Source organism: Capsicum annuum, chromosome 8 (genome assembly GCF_002878395.1).
Source record: "Capsicum annuum cultivar UCD-10X-F1 chromosome 8, UCD10Xv1.1, whole genome shotgun sequence".
Lineage (NCBI taxonomy): Eukaryota > Viridiplantae > Streptophyta > Magnoliopsida > Solanales > Solanaceae > Capsicum > Capsicum annuum.
The window spans coordinates 156315284-156335214 of record NC_061118.1 but is presented as its reverse complement, the minus strand read 5'-3'; the positions used below and the strand labels follow the sequence as shown (position 1 = coordinate 156335214).

Here is a 19931-nt window from a genome sequence, read left to right as displayed (position 1 = left end):
ATACCATGTAAGCCGAGGAGCAAAAGGAGAAATTTGGTCAGGTAAGGACTCGCGTCTGATAAGCTAGTTGACTACTACTACAAACTGTTAGGTTAGGTGGTGAATATTTTTTCTTAAGATCCCTTTTTCTTTATTGAGACCCTAGGAAATTATCTTAGTGTCTAAAATTAGTTATCCCTATCAAGAACTGTTGACTTCAATTGTAACCTTTTTAATTTTTCATTCGATATGCAGTATCCGTATTGAGGTGTCGATTAATTGAAATTCGCATTGGATAAAAGATTATAGAGGAAACCATTCCCTACCAAAAAATTTTCTCTATCTAGCGCTCGAACTCTAAATCATTACTTGAGAATGAAAAATTCTATTTATCCTACCATAACCCTTATGCACTGATTGTAGATTGCATCCATTTATTCTCTCAAAACCAGAGTTTAAAGCACCTACTGCTATATTTTCGGTGCACGCAATGTCCCACTTCCAAAGAAAAGATCCCATAGCTTGAGTTGGTGGGTACTTGTGGATAGTTACTCGCTGCTTCCCGGATTATCTTTACTTGTTCATGTTTGATTCAACACACCCTTAAGATGTTGATTTTGTATAGTATTTAATAGTAAGGATAAAATAATAAATTATCTCTTGATTTTTTCAAATTAAACAAGTAAAATTGGACAACTATTTTCAGTATAATGGACCATAAAAGATGGATGGACGGCAGAGGCGGAACCAGGATTTCAACTGAGGGGGTTCAATATTCAAAGAAAACTTAATCGGAGAGGGTTCAACATCTACTATAACCACATAAAAAATAATTTTAATTACATGTAGATAGTATATTTTTTCCGTCGAAGGGGTTCAGCCGAACCCTAAAGGAGGCTAGCTCTGCCTCTGATTATTGGACGGAGTATAACACCTTAAACCTTTATATGCACTCATTCTATGTAAACTATATACAAAAACTGCATCCCTAATATGTGCCTCCTAATGCATGTATAAACAAGACTCATTCATGGTGGAGCAAGCTGTTCGAGCTCATCAATTAGGTGTATAATCTAAAGATGGAACTATGGATATGTGATAGATTAGTGATTAGTCATTTTCTGTTAGTATAATCAAGCAGACAAAAATTGAAACCCACCCACAAAATACAAATGCAATCCTTTTGCTATGGCCACTAAAAATTGAGATTTAAATTTCTTTAGTATTATTCTCAACTGAAAACTAAAAGAAGCATTCTGTGATACAGCTTTATTGCTATCTTGTTTAACCTTCTTTTTAGCAAATTCATCAATAATCATAACAGTATTAGAATCAGTAATAATGTTGGAATTATCATTAAACAAAACATAATCAACTTCGAATTGTTCTAAGAAAATCGAAAGTCTTTGTGATCATCTTTTAAAATTATTTTCTTTCAATGACTTAAGTTTTTACAAATCAGAAAAAAATTTGTTCAAAGAAATAGCGGTTTATCAATATTGTAGGTGAGGAACGCTTTCAAATTGTTGGAAAAAATTACTACAATATTGATATTAGATAAAAATTAATGATAGTAAGAGAGTTGTCACAAACACTGTGTCGTGGAAAGCCACTGCCTTGAAAGTGATTTTGGCCCGACTCGGTCGCTCTCCAAGGTTCCACGGCTACTTTCAAACACGTGCACTCGTGGCTGGATGCTTGGAGGTTGCCCAAACCAATTGCCCAAAAATTGTTAAAGAATAGAAAACAAAGATTACGGTAGAGAATTGAAGAAAGGGAGAGAGTGTTTTGTTTTCTATGTTTTCTTGCCTCTTATTTCTCAAATGATACTCCTTAAATAGGTATATCATTTACGTTGCATTCATCAAAAGAGTGAAAGAAGACACACAGAGTTAATGTATGTAGTGTAACATTACTCTTGAATTAATGACAAATCATTAAGGATAGTAACTTTCAAAACTTCCGAACATCTCTTTGTTCACAAAGTTACATTTAATCGTCATTTGAATGAATGTACAATTATAAAGTAGTAACTCTCACATTCTACAAACTCTTACGACTTACGAATGTTCAAACAAATTTATTATAGAGAGTTACGAGAATTTTTAATATTTGCATTAATTAAGAAGGAATTACTTCATTTATAAGCATAGATGTTAAGTTATTAACCATAATATGTTCCATCAGAATAACTGAAAAGAAGAATTGCCTATTGGGCAGTCTTACCAGTTTTGGGACCAAAGAAAGTGGCAAGTAATGGGATGAAAACGTGGGGTTCTTTAGATTTTCACTATTATATGATGATCTCATACCTACCCCGAACGCATCCGTTTTCTTTTCTTGTTCGGATTTAACTTATATATGCTGGCAACGTAAAAGAAAAACGGTTATACTATAGTAACATATTCTATTTTCAAGGTTCGTAATAGCTCTTACTTTGTAAGGTCGTTGCATGTAGTTATCTTATAATTGTGAATTTTATGTTGTCGATGTATACAAGTTAAATTATTCTTGTTCAAGGGACACCCTCCATTTATCCTCAACCAGAAAAAACATTCTGCAATTGGAATAGGTCGGTTTTGATATGATTAAATTAATGCCGACCATGCAAAAGAACCATTCTTCCACTAAGAATCACTTAGTATAAAAGGGAATTTCACTTTGAGAACTTGTATAGTAACATACTCATATCATCAGCAGCAAAAACTGAACTACTTGCATAGTTTCAACTTGTTTACAAGTGCTTTTCTTTTAGGTGGTGGTCACATAAACAACTTCATTTTTGCTGGTTTTTTTGACTTCCAAGAACGTGGGTGCCTTGCCTTATATCTTTTACCTTCTGAAAAAACCTACAGATAATGACAAGAAAACCTACTCGATCATGAACTTTGAGTATGGCTCTTTGAATTACTGAACAAAAAAAGCATGATCATTTCAGCCTAGTGAAATTGACATTATTCTTCAATAGCATTAGCAAGGGGTCTAGTAAAACAAGTAGCCAAATTGTATTAACTCACTTCCCTTTTCGGTTCTATAAATACTTTGTTTCAGTTAACAAGCTATACTAGCTAGACAAAAATTATGGAATTCACTAGATTTTGCTTCTTGGTTTTTTCTATTTTCTTGCTTTGTTGTGCTTGTTCAGTTCATTGTAGGTTTTATGATTACCCCAACGTGTCGCGTTTTCATGCATTGTCACAAATATCAATGCCACCTTCCCATGCCCCTGCCCCTGCCTCTGCCTCTGCCCCCGCCCCTGCCCCTGCACCGCAGGGTGCGATTGACGATTTGAAGAATTCACCAAAAGATTCTGCAGCAACCACTTTCAATGTGTTATCCTATGGGGCTATTGGTGATGGTGTGACCGATGATACACAAGCGTTTAAGATGGCTTGGGATGCTGCTTGTCAAGTTGATTCAGCTATTCTACTAGTTCCAAATCACTATTCTTTCATGATCCAGTCAACAATCTTCACTGGACCTTGTAAAAGTGGACTAATTTTTAAGGTAATGTCACAAATTTCAATTTTTTCGTGTACATGAAACATTCTTCGATAATTTGGTGAAGTGGCTAATTGCTTTGATGGTGTAGGTTGAAGGAACCATTATGCCACCAGATGGACCTGATTCATGGCCAAAAGGTGTTAGTAAGAAACAATGGCTAGTCTTTTACAGAATAGATGGCATGTCAATGCAAGGTGGTGGACTCATAGATGGTAAAGGAGAAAAATGGTGGAATCTTCCTTGCAAACCACATAAAGTAATTTTCTTGATCCCATTTTACAAATTTGACTTTAGGATCTTTGAGTTTGTATATAATGTAAGAACTTCAATGCAACAGGGAATAAATGGAACAACTTTACCTGGTCCTTGTGACAGCCCTGTGGTAAGTAAAAAAAACATATTACTACTATCATATATCTTTTTTTTTCAGGGCAAGGACATAAAATCTAAAGTATGTTCAAAATTTTACAGGCTATAAGGTTCTTCATGAGCTCAAATTTGACAGTACAAGGGCTTAAAATCAAGAACAGTCCACTGTTCCATTTCAGATTTGACAGCTGCCGCGGTGTCCACGTTGACTCACTTTACATAAAAGCACCACCTCAGAGCCCCAATACTGATGGAATTCACATAGAGAACACCAATGATGTCACAATAAGAAATTCAATAATCTCCAATGGTAAATCTCAAATTCTTGGAAAGTAAGTGATGGGGTTCTTCCTATTCTCTTTCTGAGCACTACCAGTTTATCTTGCAGGTGATGACTGTATTTCAATTGGAGCTGGTTGTTTCAATGTTGATATAAGGAACATGACCTGTGGTCCAAGTCATGGAATAAGGTATATTCAAATGCTGCAACACTGAATATCACACCATCTTTTTATGTCAAAAAAGTAACAAGCAATTTTGCACCACATTTATAACCTTAAAAAATGGCACATTAACTAACAAAACTGCCACAATGAAAGTGGTATGCCCTACCACTGTACAAAAATAAAGAACAACACTTTTAAGCCCATAACAAGATGTCTAGTCTTTCCCTTTTCCCTATTCTTGAATATAAAGACTCTGTGTTTGCATCCCTTTTCAGCATTGGCAGCCTAGGCTTTCGCAATTCGCGGGCATGTGTATCCAACATTACAGTTTCAGATTCAACTATAAAGTATTCAGACAATGGTGTTAGGATTAAGACATGGCAAGGAGGATTTGGAGCAGTATCCAAGATCAATTTCAACAACCTTAGAATGGAGAGTGTCCGAAATCCGATAATCTTAGATCAATATTACTGCAGCACCAAGAGCTGTGCAAATCAAACTTCAGCAGTGTACGTATCTGATGTGATGTACTCAAACATAAAGGGAACTTATGATGTGAGAAGTCCACCAATGCATTTGGCTTGTAGTAACAGTGTCCCTTGCACAAATTTGACTTTTTTGGATGTGGAGTTATATCCTGCTCAAGGACAGAAAATCTTGGAACCATTTTGTTGGAATGCTTATGGAGCTCTAAGGACTCTTACAATTCCACCAGTTTTTTGCTTGTTGGAAGGCACACCACAGTCATTGCCAAGCAGTGATTCTGATCAGTGCTGATAGGTGATTTGCTAAGAATAGAAAGTTGTAAAGGATGGAGTAATTAAGTAGTATGTATTAAAGTTTTAGTTCTACTAATATTGTTGCAGAGGGACTAAAAACTTCAAAGTGTAAGCATGTATCCCTTCGTTAATGATATAAATATATATTTTAAATCATGGTATAATGCTTCGTCAGTTTTAGGAATGTCGTCTCCTTTCCTTTCTATTTAACTTACATACAACGACTGTAAATAACTTTTAACTTACCAATGTATTCTAACACATTGTAGTAGAAGCGTTCAATTACCTTTTATACAATCTCTCAATAACAACAGCATATCCAGCGAAACTCAGAAAAAATAAAACAGATTATCCACATGGTAGTGTATATTCTCACGCTGTCAAGTCCTTAAACTTGGGTGCTTGGGCTGCTATATTTGTTTGACTTTTGAAGTTGATAATTTGAAGAAGGTAAAAGATGAGACTTTTAGAGTGTAGACCATGTAAAGATGCCTATGAAATGAAACAAAAAGGAAGCAGTAGGAAGTACAACAACAAACCCAGTGTATTCCCACCAAGTAGGATCTGGGGGTGGGGGTAAGATGTACGCAGTCCATACCGGCTGTTTCCAATAGACCCCCGGATCAAGATAAAGAATAGTAAACAAGGGGATGTATGACATAATAGAAGGGGGAAGCAGTAGGAAGTATTACGTGGAAAATAAGATAGATTACTATACCATATTAGATTACATTGATCGTCTAAAATCCTTTACGATGAGTACCTATAAGTTAAATTCAAAAGGCGGCATCAAAGTTCTGTATGATGAGTACAATTAGTCATGTTCAGGGGGGGAGTTTGTGAGACCAAAAGTAATCTTGACATTTGTGTAAATCTTTCTAGGAGTAAATTTTGTAAGGTTATTCTCTTGATATTTTCGTACTCTCTTTTACAGTACATAGTAGATTGTTTATCTCCTTCTTTATGAAAGTAGGTCAATTGATAAAATTACGCTAAATTATTGTGTGTGTAAATTTTTTGTTATCTCATTTATTATGATTCAAGATTCGCTTGACATCTGGTCATTTCAATCCTAACAAAATTGTTAAATTTGCTGCTAGTTGTAGCAGCAGGTTGGCACACAGGTTTTTGTAGGTTAACTCAAGATGTGCCAACAACTAGAAAATCCTGGGAGTAAAAGACGCACAACAACTTTTGCCCTTTGGGTAACATGCAGGCAAATACTAGTGATTCTAATTTGTTACTCAACATCTTGTCCAGTGTAGTGTCTTTTGGTCCCGATTACTCTGGATCTGTGCTTTGTAAGGTCTATTGGTCTATTAAAGGGAGAAAGTTTCCTACAAGATTTTTTTTTTTTATTTTCAAAATTTGAACCCGCAACCTCCACTTAAAAGTGGAAAATATTCTACCAATTCTGCTGCAGTCCCTGGTGAGAGTTACTCTAACACCACTATCTATTCTAAACATGCTGCCTGCAGTCCCCGGTGAGAGTTATTCTAACACCACCATCTATTCTAAACATGTTGCATTATCAGTAACTTTGATCCAAATTTTATATATAAATATATACAAATTATTAATTTAGAATTCTATAACTTGAAAAACTAAATTTAGAACTCATAAATTTCAAATCCTACCAAGCTCCGCAATTGCAATTGCAATTGCAATTGCGGGGGGCGTGGGGTAGTTACACTCGCATGTGAAGATTGAGTGGATATAAGAGTAAGCCACATATCTTTCGGCCTCTCTATGTAATGTAATGATGTTAAAAGATCCCTAATATTTTACTTTCTTCTACTTTAATTTTTTATTACACGAGAGGGCCAATGGAAGGACTGGAATGTACATGAATTAAAGAAGATCCAATAATTGGAGTATGAAATAATTAATGTGGGGGAATTAGTAGTGGCACTATAAATGGAAAAAAAGGGAGGTCCCAACATAGCAAATGGAGGAAGGCGGCTGTGGAGTGGGGCTGCAGCTACAATTCTTCCCTTTCCAACTTCTCAAACACGATATGTCTATAGCACACAAGTACTAAGTATGTACTACTACTTTTTTAACTTTTTTCTATAGAGGGCGTGCTAGAAACAAATAGTGGCCGGTGCACGAGGGAACCTATATCAAATGAACTAGTTTGTGTTAGAAAAATAATACGTACTATAATATTGACAATGAACAGAAGTAAAACAGTAACAAATTTATCAGCGAAAATATTGTGTCGTCGTAACTCATCGTCTTAAAAGTGATTTCAAGTTTCAACTTGTCATGCATATTGTTTAGATCGGTCGCTCCTCAAGGCTCTGGCTGATCACGATTCTTTTGACCCCGATTGCCGCTTGCCCTGTGAGCAAAACTTCTAGCTTAATAAATTTCGACTTTTGATCTTGAAGGTTTGCCGTGGAGCAAGCAGGGTCAAAAGTTCGAAATGTAATTTTTTTGCCCAATATCGTTACCGTGATCAGCCACAAGAACCTTTTAATGTTACAACTTACAAGAACATAAATTGAAGGCCAACTTTCCATCATGTCCGCTACTCTGAAAAAGGAGCAACAGAAAGCTGCAAGTTAACTCGCACAGTAGCATGAATCGTCTCCAGATCGATGAGATTAACAACCCAGAGAATGTTGACGAAGATGCGTAGACATACCATATGCATTTGCCATTCACTTAAAAAGAGTTCATTGTTTATTAAAGCATTACATTTATATCCAAATCAACTTTCTTCTGCATACACAGCATAAATAACAAGGCAAACACACTTCCGGACACAGAAGTGGAAGGACTTAGTATAAAGTGGCGATTAGCTCGAGCAAAGAAGCGGCGAATTGCATTTGTGTCTCCTCGTCTATAGTTAGGAAGAGGGGCACATGTACAAATAGTGATTTGACGCCATTCTGCTCCGCAAAACGCAAGGAGTGGTAGTATACATAATTGCATACAAACCGGCCTGCATCGTCAGAGATCATCACTTCATATCCCATCTTTGCTAATACCTTGGTCATTTCTTCCACGGGAAGAGAAGTCTAGACAAAGGGCAAACACAGTATAAGAGAAGTGGCAAAAACTCCAATAGGTGCAAAGACGAACAAAAATATATTGTTCCTGCAGCTATTTCGAGAAATCAGCGCGATCAGCAGAAATATAAGATGCTAGTAAAAACTGCCTTTCTCCAGAAAGGCAGAAACTAGATGTTCAGAGGAATCAGTGAGATCTTCCTATTGTAAAGGACTTCGACAATATGGTCTCCTTTTACCCATTTGTAAAACTATAAACTGTTTGCCCAACTTTGAATAGGAAGCCACGTGATCCAGGATTCAGCATTAACCTTATTTCACAAAGTCATAATCCCTAGAAACCAGAATATCTTCTTAGTAAAAGTAAATGAATAAAAATCTCTAAAAATTTGACGCGCTCGGAATTTTAAGGGAAGAAATTAGACTTAGATTGTATATCATGAAATCACAAATCAATAACACTCTCAAGGAAATGCTCAGGGACGTAAAAAAGATAAAAACAGAGGAATACTTAAGCATTTTGAATGTCAAAACAAGGAAATAAACAGAAAAACGTGCTACTCCTGCTCCTTTAAGGAAACAAATACTTTATAGAACTAACTCTAATGTTCCCAGGAGAATCTGTTTGCTAGCCAGGAAGCCTATTAAGAGTTGCTCTAGAAAAATGCCGACAGACAGGACAAGAAAATGTTTTTTGCTGGAAGGGGGGTAGGAGAATGTTGTGGATAGAAAGACTAAATCTTCTTAGTGAGACCAAGTATGAACTGGGGCTGAACACGTTTTCCCAAGAAGTGGTGCCTATGCTTGGAGTTTGGTGCTTTTGAAATAGTTAATTTAGATAATGGAAGAAAACTAATTAAAAGACTTCCCTGCAAAAGTTAACTCTTCCAAGAACCAAGTACTGCCTATAAATCCTTGTGAACAGAGTACATGACAGATACGTATGAGAAATTAACATCACCTTATGATGTCAGCTTTTCGTTTTTGGATCAGGCTGATGAAAGTTTAATAATCACACGCAACTTTTGAAGAACTGGTCTTTATTAAGCAGAAGACATGCTCAAAAAGCAACTGCTAGGTAACCACAGATTTTCTTAGGTGTTGCTGCTGATTTAAATTCCAATAACAGACCAACCTCAGGCAGATGTAGGGTGTTGTGGAGAGGCCTCTCTTTGCCTCCCTCCTCCACCTTCCCCACCCTGCACCCCCTTTTCCTGAAGGAGAAGAAGGAAAGTAAAAGATAAGGAAAACATTCACAAACAATAGCACCAGGCTATACATATGTAGCCATAACCGAAGCAGCAGACTGGCTATAATTAGTTGGCCACAAAACCTTCTTATTTACTCAGTTGTCTCATCCTTATTTTGTTTTTTTGCCTTCAAAGGTCTTGCCTTCTTAAGAGAAGAAAGATAGCTGTCTTAAGAAAGGGCTATCGAACTTTTCAAGCGAGGGAAGAGGAAACTAAGACAACAGCAGTAACACCTACTCCTCAATTCCAAGTTCAAATAAAGTTTCCACATATAGCATGCTATACTTGGCTTGACTCTATTCAAATACTCAATATAAAGATAAACTAGAGGTTCTCTAAAGCTAGGGGTTCTTTAAATTTCACACTTACCCCTGTAATAACGTACAAATCTCTGATCAAGCTAAAATGGACTCCTAACAAACACTAGACCAACTGTTACTCTGTTTGTACGTTAGTAACGACTAACCTTTAATTCTAACTAGTTGACAGCATCTACGTAAATCCTTCAGTTTCACAGTTTTCTGTGCTCAGCTAAGTGCACATGGAGTCCTAGAGAATGCAGTGTTTCAAGATGATATCCGTCCAACTAATGTTAGGTCTACCTTTTCCCTTTTCATATCATCAATCATCATGAATTTCACCAGCACTGTATCACCTCATATTAGGAACTCGTGATATTGCTTTTCATGTTAACTAGGATGACATCTCATTCATATAGTAATGTCCTAGCTTGTGCGCTATTGAGATTAGGGCAGATCCAGAACCTTGTCTATCACCTGCATTAAAACCCTACCTCTGTTCCTTAATACATGTACCCTATTCCTACCATGGGAATATCTATATTTCTTATTTCTACTAAAAGTTAAATAGAAATAAGATACCAATGCCCATTACTATCCATACAAAAACATACCTAGTAGGTTCCCACAAATGGGGTCTGGGGAGGGTAGAATGTACGCAGCAGACCTTACCACTACCTCATAGCTGTTTCCACGAGACTATACTTAATACTATCAATAAACATTGTAATCCCACAATAATAATAAGGCAAGAAAGTGTAAATTTTCAAAAAAGTAAAACGGAGAAAGTATCCCCTTTTGATTAACCAGACTCCAAAAGGGAGAAGGTTTTATGGTAATCAAAAGCATACCAAAAATCAGTAATTAGGCCTTCTGCAATCAGGAAAATTATGAGCAATCGTTACCTGTATACAAGAAGGTACTGGTTCACATTTGAGAGCCCTTTTGTTAAACCAGTTCCTTTATTATTTTGAATGAACTACAATTAGTAAAATAATCTGATGGAAGGGGTCCACAGAATAAGATTTTGCCTCTTCTCTTTGTTCTAATTTCGGTTTTAGAATAGATAAAGAGTAGAAACAAAAGTTCCGCTTTCTAGGAGATTTCCCTTTTTTCTTTACTTGGTATTTTGAAGCTTCTTTGCTTGCAATGGTCGGAGTGGAAAGAGCGGTTTGCGATGTTATCCATCTATCAATATACAAATAATAATTGAGATAAAGAAGACATTTCTATCAAAACTCTTCATCCTTGGGAGAGAGAAAGAACCACATAGGTCAAGGCTCCATCTTTTCTGTCCACTCCCAGTGCATTTGAAGGTTGAGACAAAATATGACAGAACAAGGAAAGAGAATCTTTAAGGATGGAAAATTGAGCATTTTATCTCCTGAACTAGCCAATATTTTAGATCATGATTTATAATCGTCATTTCCCAAGTGGGAAGCAAAAGCGGAAGTGTTGGTACCCCTGCAAAGCTACAAGGAAAGAGGAAGTACATCACTTTTGCTACCCGAATAAGTGGAAGTTCGTCAGCAATACTTCATGCAAAGGAAGAAAACCAATAAATTGCTCTGGCCTTGCCCTCCTGCTCCCCTTTTGGTAACCAAGGCAAAGTTAAACCCAAAAAATGGAGTATAAAAATTCAATGAGGTTAAAGCAAACCCACCTCAACTTTAACTTATTAAAAGGATGGAGAATAAAATCCAATCAAGTATGAACTAATGCATGACACTGTCATATCTGTACCAACCATATTTAGTTGACTTCAAAGTTGGGCAACAAGATAAGCAATAAATTCTGATAACCATTATAGATAAATCATGAGAGATGGATGCAAGAAATCATAATACCTCTCGTGTTCGCGAAATTGCCCCATCTGCAGGAACAATAGGGACTTTCTGCAAGTAACGGAATAAAAATCTTGAGTTCAGTTGATGAACTGAACAATCTAAAACAGACCCAATGAAAACTGGAAGGTCTTTTAACTGACCTGAGGCTTCCATCCCATCTCATCTGGACAACGGAAAGTAGCTTCATTGAAAGCCTGACTCTCTATGGCAAACATTGTGGCACCACTATTAACTCCAAAGTGTACCTGGACACAAATTACCAATAATTGGATTTATCTTGGTATATGAAGTACAAACATTGGGCATCAAAAGACTCTGCAGTGTAACCATAATATCCTCTGGCCACTTGAACAAGCCATAAACTCCATTCTCGCCTCATGTCATCATGGAATGATACGCCACACAACTATGCTATGTGCTTTGTATTCTAGATCTCGAAACAATTAAAAGGTTTAGTGGTACTAATCTCTATACACAAATGCGTGACACTTGGCAATTTCAATGAAAAATGGACAACACTTCCCCTCACAAGTATGAAAGATAAAAGCATGACGAAAGAATTAAGCCATTTGGTTGTAAACAAATGGAAAATTCCTTTCTATGTTTGGCTTTATCCCTCCACTTTTTACCTGTTTCTTACCTTTATGCCTCCCCTTTTCACTTGTTTCTTACCTTTATCCCTCCCTTTTTATTCTCTTAAGTCTCAACACCTGAATACAACCCCAACTTTATAAGTGATTTAATAACTATCCTAAGTTTATGAAACAAACCCATTTTACTAAAGTAAATTTGAGAGTTCTTCTAGCAGCATATTTAAGTAAACTTTTTCAGGATTGGGTCCGGAACAGGATTTGGATTTCATCTCAGATAAGCCCAAGAGCCTAAAGAATATATCGGGTGACACCTACACATTATAGCATACGTCAAATTTTTGAAAATGGTAGTATAGCAGTTCCCAGGAATAAAAAATTAACTTAATGATCCATTTCGTCAGCAAATGGATCATTCCACAAATACAAAAGCAGTACCATGCAGCATTTAAAGATGATCAGTTTGTAACAAACTATCATCCAAACCTTCCATATCGAAAACAACAAAAGTAGATTGTGATATTTCTAAGATATAACCAACCGCATCCAAATTAAAGAAGGTCATCCATTTCCTAAAAGGAGAAAAGGAACACTTAGGGTGTCATGATACTGTTGAGATTATTGAAGAATCATGTAAAGCTTGATTAGCTGCAAGATTAGAATATTTAATTATGCTGTTAGTGGTAGTTAGTTAGCTGACTAGACTTAGTTAGTTAGATAGTTGTTGTTAGCTGGCACCTACACACACTTGTATATATGTTGATTTTGCATTCACGGAATAAAGTCGGTTACCATTTCACAAAATATCTTCTCATGATCTTCTCTCAATTCTCTCTCTCAATCAAAGCTCAAGGTTAACTGCACAACAATGGCAGTTTTTCAGTTTATTATCTTCATAAATCCTCAACTTTGACATGGTATCAAAGCAATTTTGATCCTGAATTTTGCGTTTTTCTTTGCCTTTTCTTACTGCCCTGTTCGTATATTCGATCTTCTAGGTTTTCGAGTTGTTTTTGGTGTTTCTGTTTCACTAGAGTTGGTGATATTGTTGTTCTTTCTCACTTTGCGTCTTCAAAGTGTTTGCTTATTTGTCACTTCTAATGGCGGATAATGAAGCCAATCCTCCTACTCAAGCGAGTCGAGAAACTATCGACTTGACAAATCCCTTGTATATGCATCCCTCTGAGAATGCAGGAGCAATGCTGCTTCCTGGTGTTTTCGATGGCACGGGGTATCGGTGATGGAGGAGAGGTGTACTTCGTGCCTTGTCAGTCAAAAATAAAACTGGTTTTATCAATGGCAAATGTCCAAAACCACCAGACGATTCTCCATTTTTTAGACATTGGGAGAGATGTGATGACATGGTGACTTCGTGGCTCTTGAATTCTCTATACAGAGACCTAGCAGATAGCTTACAATACATCGATAATGCTCAAGAGCTTTGGCAGGAACTCGAAGACAGATATGATCAAACGAATGGGGCTAAGTTGTATCAGTTGCAGAAAGATATTAATGATCTTTCTCAGGGCTCTCTGGACATCACCAACTACTACACTAAAATGAAGAAACTATAGGAGGAATTGAGTGCACTCACTCTGAGTACTAGCTGCATATGTCAATGCTCTTGTGGTGCTAAAGCAGTTGTGCATAAGGCTAAACAGGATCAACGGCTAATACAATTTCTCATGGGCCTCAATGAGATGTACACACCTGTGCGAGGGAGTATTTTAATGATGAATCCCCTTCCTAGCATTGCACAAGCCTTCTCCATTTTAATTCAGGAAGAGAAGCAAAGGGAAGTTGAGCCTCACACTCAGCTTAGTCTAGAATCTGCCTCTCTTACCACTCATGCCATAGCAAATGCAGCCTTCAAGACAAATTATCAAAACACTAGGATAGGAAATGCTCCGTACAATAGCAAACAATTTGGTAATCACTATTCAGGTAGGTACATCTGATTCTTCTGGATGATATCCGTATGGGAATTCACATGGTGCAGGTGGTTCTGGCTCTCACAGAGGAGGCTATTCTCTGAGTAGATCTCATTTGTTTTGTGATTATTGCAAGAAATCTGGTCACATTAAGGACAAATGTTATAGGTTGCATGGTTTCACTCAAGATTTCAAGTTCATAACAGGAAATAATTTAGCTTCTGCTGCTAATGTGTTTGGAGGAATGCACACTGATAATCACACAGGAAAGAATGTTGCAGCAGAAAATCCCAATCCTCAAGGACTTTAGAGTTGATGACTTTACTGAGCACTTTTCGACAAGGAGATTCAACACATGACATAAGTGGAATTTCTAGTGGTGCTACAAACCTTGCAGGTATAATTGCTTGTCATTCCTCTATAACTGAGATTGTTGATCTTTCATGTGCATGTACCACATTGACAGCTGATTCCTGGATATTGGACTCTAGCGCATCTCACCACATCACATACAATAAAACCTTACTGACTAACATCACTAGTTTACCCTATCCTTTCCTAGTAACTTTGCCTAATGGATATAGAGTAAGGGTGACAGAAATTGGTGATGTCTTTATAAATCCAACTTTAACACTGCACGATGGTTTGTTTGTGTCTAGTTTTAAATTTAACCTCATTTATGTTCATTGTTTAGCACTTGATCTTCATAGTTAGTTTCAGTAGCTCTTCTTGTACCTTGCAGGCCCCTTCACTGAATAGGCCTCTGGAGGTTGGTCGAGCTAACAATGGTCTATACTACCTCTGCTTAAAATGTCACAACTACACTTCAAGATCTTCTAGTAGACTCAAATCCTCCATTCCCAGCTTTTTAAATACTTGTTTTAGTTTTCCCACTTGAAGTAAACCTGTTTCATCTTTACTTCCAAATACTTCTGTAAATAATTCATGTTCACCTAATAAAGAAGTCTGCTCTATTTTGAATCCATGTCTGTCTTTTGCATCTCCATGATAATAATGTTGATCTTTTGTGGCATCAGAGATTAGGCCATGTACCTTTTGCAAAAATGAGAAGAATATCTTCACTACCAGTACCTTTTGCACCAAAACAACCTTTCATGTGTACAATTTGTCCAATGGCCAGACAAAGTAGACTACCTTTTCCACAGAAATCTCCAGTTAGTACCACCCCTTTTGAATTCTTACACATTGATCCATGGGGACCTTAAATCATGACAACTATAGGTATTTTCTTACCGTGGTTGATGACTATAGCAGGTCCACTTGGACACATCTTCTGAGTTGTAAAAGTAATACACTTCAATCCATCAAAACCTTTGTGTCTCTCGTAGAAACTCAGTTTTCGACCAAGATCAAGATTATCAGGTCTGATAATGGCCTTGAATTTGTAAATCATGCAACTACATCATTCTTCCAAGAAAAAGGCATCATCCACCAGAAAACTTGTCCATACACACCACAACAAAATGATGTGGTGAAAAGAAAACACAAATATTTGCTTGAAACTGCAAGAGCACTTTTATATCAATCCAAGTTGCCAATTAGATATTAGGGAAAATGTATCCTAACTGCTACCTACTTGATCAATAGATTACCTTCCACACTGTTGAAAGGCCTGTCCCTTTATGAACTTCTGTACCAAAAGAAACCAAGTTACTCTCATTTAAAGACTTTTGGATGTCTTTGTTTTCCCACCACTCTTAAGACTCACACAAGTAAGTTTGACCCTAGGACCACTCCACATGTTTTCATGGGATATCCTTTTGGTACAAAAGGTACAAGGTTCTTAACTTGACTACAAAAAGGTTACATATTTCTAGGGATGTTGTTTTTCATGAAAATGTCTTTCCTTTTTCCTTGTCATCTCACCAACCTGTTTTCCCTGATGTGGTACCTTTAACAAATCTTAATGTTGATGCAAGTCACTCTTCTGTCACACCCCATAGTTTTGATACACATGAGTTGGATTTTATACAGAGTTCTCATAATGTTGCCCCTGATCCTATACGTGCTAGCAACTCTCCATCCTCACCGTCATCTCCTCAATCCACTACCTCTCCATCATCTTCTCATAATTCACTACCTGATCCTCAACCACATATTTCACAACCACAAGCTGAACCTAGAAGATTATCTAGAACTCATGCCACACCAGCCTACCTAAAGGAATATTCTTATTCCTTACCCAACCTACAACCTTCTTCTTCATCTGTTTCTGCCTCAACAAACATTGCCACTCATACCTCTCTTTCACTCACTTCCTTTAGTCTGGATAGCCAGCAGCTGATAAGGAACATTTCACTTGAATGTGAGTCATCCTCTTATGAGGAAGCAATATTAAATCCTGCTTGGCAGGTTGCAATGACACAGGAATTTGAAGCTTTGTATGCAAACCATACTTGGGATCTTGTCCCATTCCCTGCCGGAAAGAGAACCATTGGTTGCAGGTGGGTTTACAAGGTTAAACACAAGGTTGATGGAAGTATAGAGAGCTTCAAGGCTAGACTTGTGATGAAGGGATACACACAAAAACATGGTGTTGATTCCAGTGAAACTTTCTCGCCAGTAGTGAAGATGACCACTATAAGAATTCTTCAGAGTTTAGCTATAAAGAAAGGATGGAAACTCCATCAACTTGATGTCAACAATGCTTTTCTACATGGTGATTTGCATGAAGAGGTGTATATGAATCCTCCAAAGGGCATATTGTTGGATAATCCAAACCTTGTATGCAAGCTAAGAAAATCCTTGTACGGTTTGAAGCAAGCTAGTAGACAGTGGTATGAAAAACTGGTTGAATCCTTATGTTTGCAGGGGTATGTACATTCTGGTAGTGATTACTATTTATTTTACAAGAAAACTGATGGTTCCACAGTTTTTGTAGCTGTGTATGTTGATGATGTTATAGTTACTGGTACTGATGAGAAGGAGATACACCAGCTGAAGTTGTTTTTACAAAAGTTCAAAATCAAAGATCTGGGACATCTACATTATTTCTTGGGGTTAGAGGTATTATACAGACATGATAGAATTTGAATTTTAATTTCCCCGAGAAAATTTGCCACTGATTTGTTGAAAGAGTATGATCACCTGAACTACAGCACGTGCTTCCCCTCTTGATCCCAATATTAAGTTACTGGCAAATGAGGGAAAGTTGTTGTCTGACCCAACACCTTATAGAAAGCTGGTCGGGAAGCAGAATTTTCTCACAAATACTAGGCTGGACCTTGCATATAGTGTGCAACATCTTAGCCAATTTATGCAGGCTCCTAGGGAGACCCACTACAAAGCTGTTTTACATGTCCTGAGGTACTTAAAATCAGATCCAACCTTGGGTCCCAACTACACCCTGTCAGCTTGTTGCGACTCTGACTGGGCTTTATGTCCAGATTCAAGGTCTGTCAGCGGATACATTGTGTTCCTTGGAAATAGTCCAGTTAGTTAGAAATCCAAGAAACAAACTACCATTTCTCTATCATCAGCTGAGGCAGAGTATAGGTCACTTAGAAAGATTGTTGGTGAACTGGTACGGCTGGATAGATTGCTGACCAAGTTAACTATTGTCTCCACCAAGCCTATTTCAGCGCTTTGTGATAGTCAAGCAGCCATACACATTGCAAGGAATCCTGTTACTACAAATGCTACAAATGTTACTACAAATGCTCAACTTTGCTACATGAAGGCCTCATTACTTTGCAACATGTTACTACAAATGCTCAACTTGCGGACATATTGACAAAGTCTCTTACTGGAGTTAAGCATCATACTGTGTTAGGAAAGTTGGTTGTACTTTCAGCACCTCCAACTTGAGGGGGGGAGTTGAGATTATTGAAGAATCATGTAAAGCTTGATTAGCTGCAAGATTAGAATATTTAATTATGTTGTTAGTGGTAGTTAGTTAGCTGACTAGACTTAGTTAGTTAGATAGTTGTTGACAGCTGGCACCTACACACACTTGTATATATGTTGATTTTGCATTCACGGAATAAAGTCAGTTACCATCTCACAAAATATCTTCTCATGATCTTCTCTCAATTCTCTCTCAATCAAAGCTCAAGGTTAACTGCACAACAATGGCAGTTTTTCAGTTTATTATCTTCATAAATCCTCAACTTTGACAGATACAAAATGGTCCTGTCAGATTCAGGAAAGAAAAATTTCCATCTTTATGTCATATTAAGGTTCAACAGAATTACTGGCCATGTGACCATTTTCTAACTAAAATAAATAAAAATTTATCCTTTCCTCATTTGGACAGTAGAACAAAGTTGAGCACGAAAAGTAAAAAGAATTCAAGTGAGCAACTGACCCAAACAACTCTCCTGGAATTGGATGATTCGGAGTCACCACCGCTTAAAGCAGCTTGCAGTGTCTGGTACAAGGGAACTAGAGCTCCCTGGCCTGCAGTATCAAGGATGCTGCAACTCCCAAGGATCAGCCCTTTGGGCATACCCCTTTTCTTCATATAATCTTTAAGATTACTTACAATGGTTTCTGTTGGATTTTCAGCAACGCCATGAAATTTCTTGAAACCAGTCACGTGTACTGTCACAGGTGAAGGCCCTTCGGACCCCATCTATCCCCTTGTCAAATGATACTGAAAATTTTCAAAGCATCAAAAAAAAGAGATTCATTCACTTTCTAAAGACCTGCATCAAACAGAAGCTATCGACCAAAAACCTAAAAGATTTCATTTACAAGAATTTTCAGCATAAATTCCAATCACAGCCACCACAGATCAGTGCCAATAATTACAATATGAACCTTTCCATCACATTCCAATACCACTCAAACAAATCAGTATGAACCAAAGCACTAACCTTTTTGTCTCAAACTAATACAAAAATAGGAATCTTGCACTAACGGTAATCAATAAAGAAGAACAGAACAAAATTTCATACTATAACATGTCAAAAAAGGATAAGAGAACAAAACTAGACCTTCTTGAAACGATGTTGTGAACCAGGGACGGCTCTTCAAAAGATTATAGTACTATATATACAGAGTCAAAATTACTTCTAATATATATACATCTATAATAAATATTAAAACCCTTGGATTCATTTGTATATTTAAACTCTCTTAGTGAAACCAACATCAATCAAGAACCCAGGTTAGAATCATCCCAATTCTTCTAAACATGAATGATTTCACATACCAAGAACCCCAAATCTATCATTAATGAATCTAAGTCATCATTATAAACACAAAAAACTGAACCCCAGTTGAAAATAATCAGAGATCACATGGATCAAGAACCCCATAAATCAAGAAAAACTAAAAGCAAATAACTTTAAATTTGAAAAATAATTATGTTACCTGAAAGCTGAAAGAGAGAGAGAGAGAGAGCCAAAAGAATAAAAGAGTGGAACAAGTGGTCTTATCTGATCAAAAGGTGATTATAATGGTACGAGATTATTGATTAGGATTCCTCCTAGAATTTAACTATTTTTTCAAAAAAAAAAAAAAGGGGGGGGGGGGGGGGGGGGGGGGGGGGGGGGGGGGATAAAGAACGTGGTAGTGGTAGGTCGTCATCATAATTAATTCATAGAAAAACAGTGATGACTTTGTTCTTTGTTCCTTCTGCCCGAGGTATTGCCTTGCTTTAACATTTTTATTTCCTTTTTGAGTTTAAGTTTTATAACAAATGGTACTTAATAGTTAAGAGACTGCAATGACCATAAAAATTTGGCCATATTTGGCCATAATTGTAAGTTTTAGAGAAAATGGTCAAATACCCTCAACCTTTACCCCAAATTTCAATTACACACTTATATTTTGAGAGGATTTTATGACCCTCCTAAACTATTTTAAAATAAAATTATTACCCCCGAACTATTTTAAAGTAGAATATATATCCCTCTAAAAACTTATATTCAGATTTTATTTTGATTTGTGGTCT

The 19931-nt window shown here is 36.9% G+C and overlaps 2 protein-coding genes across 4 annotated transcripts; one reads left to right on the top strand and one right to left on the bottom strand.

The window, feature by feature from the left end:
- The first annotated feature begins 2654 nt into the window (after positions 1–2654).
- LOC107872641 (polygalacturonase At1g48100) lies at positions 2655–5238 on the top strand. Its single transcript, XM_016719272.2, has 6 exons — positions 2655–3486; positions 3572–3739; positions 3821–3865; positions 3955–4162; positions 4241–4322; positions 4574–5238. The coding sequence occupies exons 1-6, from the start codon at positions 3061–3063 to the stop codon at positions 5073–5075; spliced, it is 1431 nt and encodes a 476-aa protein (XP_016574758.2). The 5' UTR covers positions 2655–3060; the 3' UTR covers positions 5076–5238.
- A 2480-nt stretch (positions 5239–7718) lies between these two features.
- Positions 7719–19651, bottom strand: LOC107871177 (pyrrolidone-carboxylate peptidase). 3 transcript variants are annotated; one of them, XM_016718013.2, is made up of 5 exons: positions 19349–19651; positions 18339–18626; positions 11631–11735; positions 11491–11538; positions 7719–11115 (listed from the first exon to the last, which is right to left on the bottom strand). In XM_016718013.2, exons 2-5 carry the CDS (start codon positions 18603–18605, stop codon positions 11050–11052), a joined length of 486 nt encoding a protein of 161 aa, XP_016573499.1. In that variant the 5' UTR covers positions 18606–18626; positions 19349–19651; the 3' UTR covers positions 7719–11049. The 3 variants fall into 3 exon arrangements, with proteins under 3 accessions (XP_016573499.1, XP_016573498.1, XP_047250731.1); XM_016718012.2 differs by having other exon boundaries at positions 7719–8103; XM_047394775.1 differs by having other exon boundaries at positions 7719–8103; positions 18970–19351.
- Positions 19652–19931: the final 280 nt, after the last annotated feature.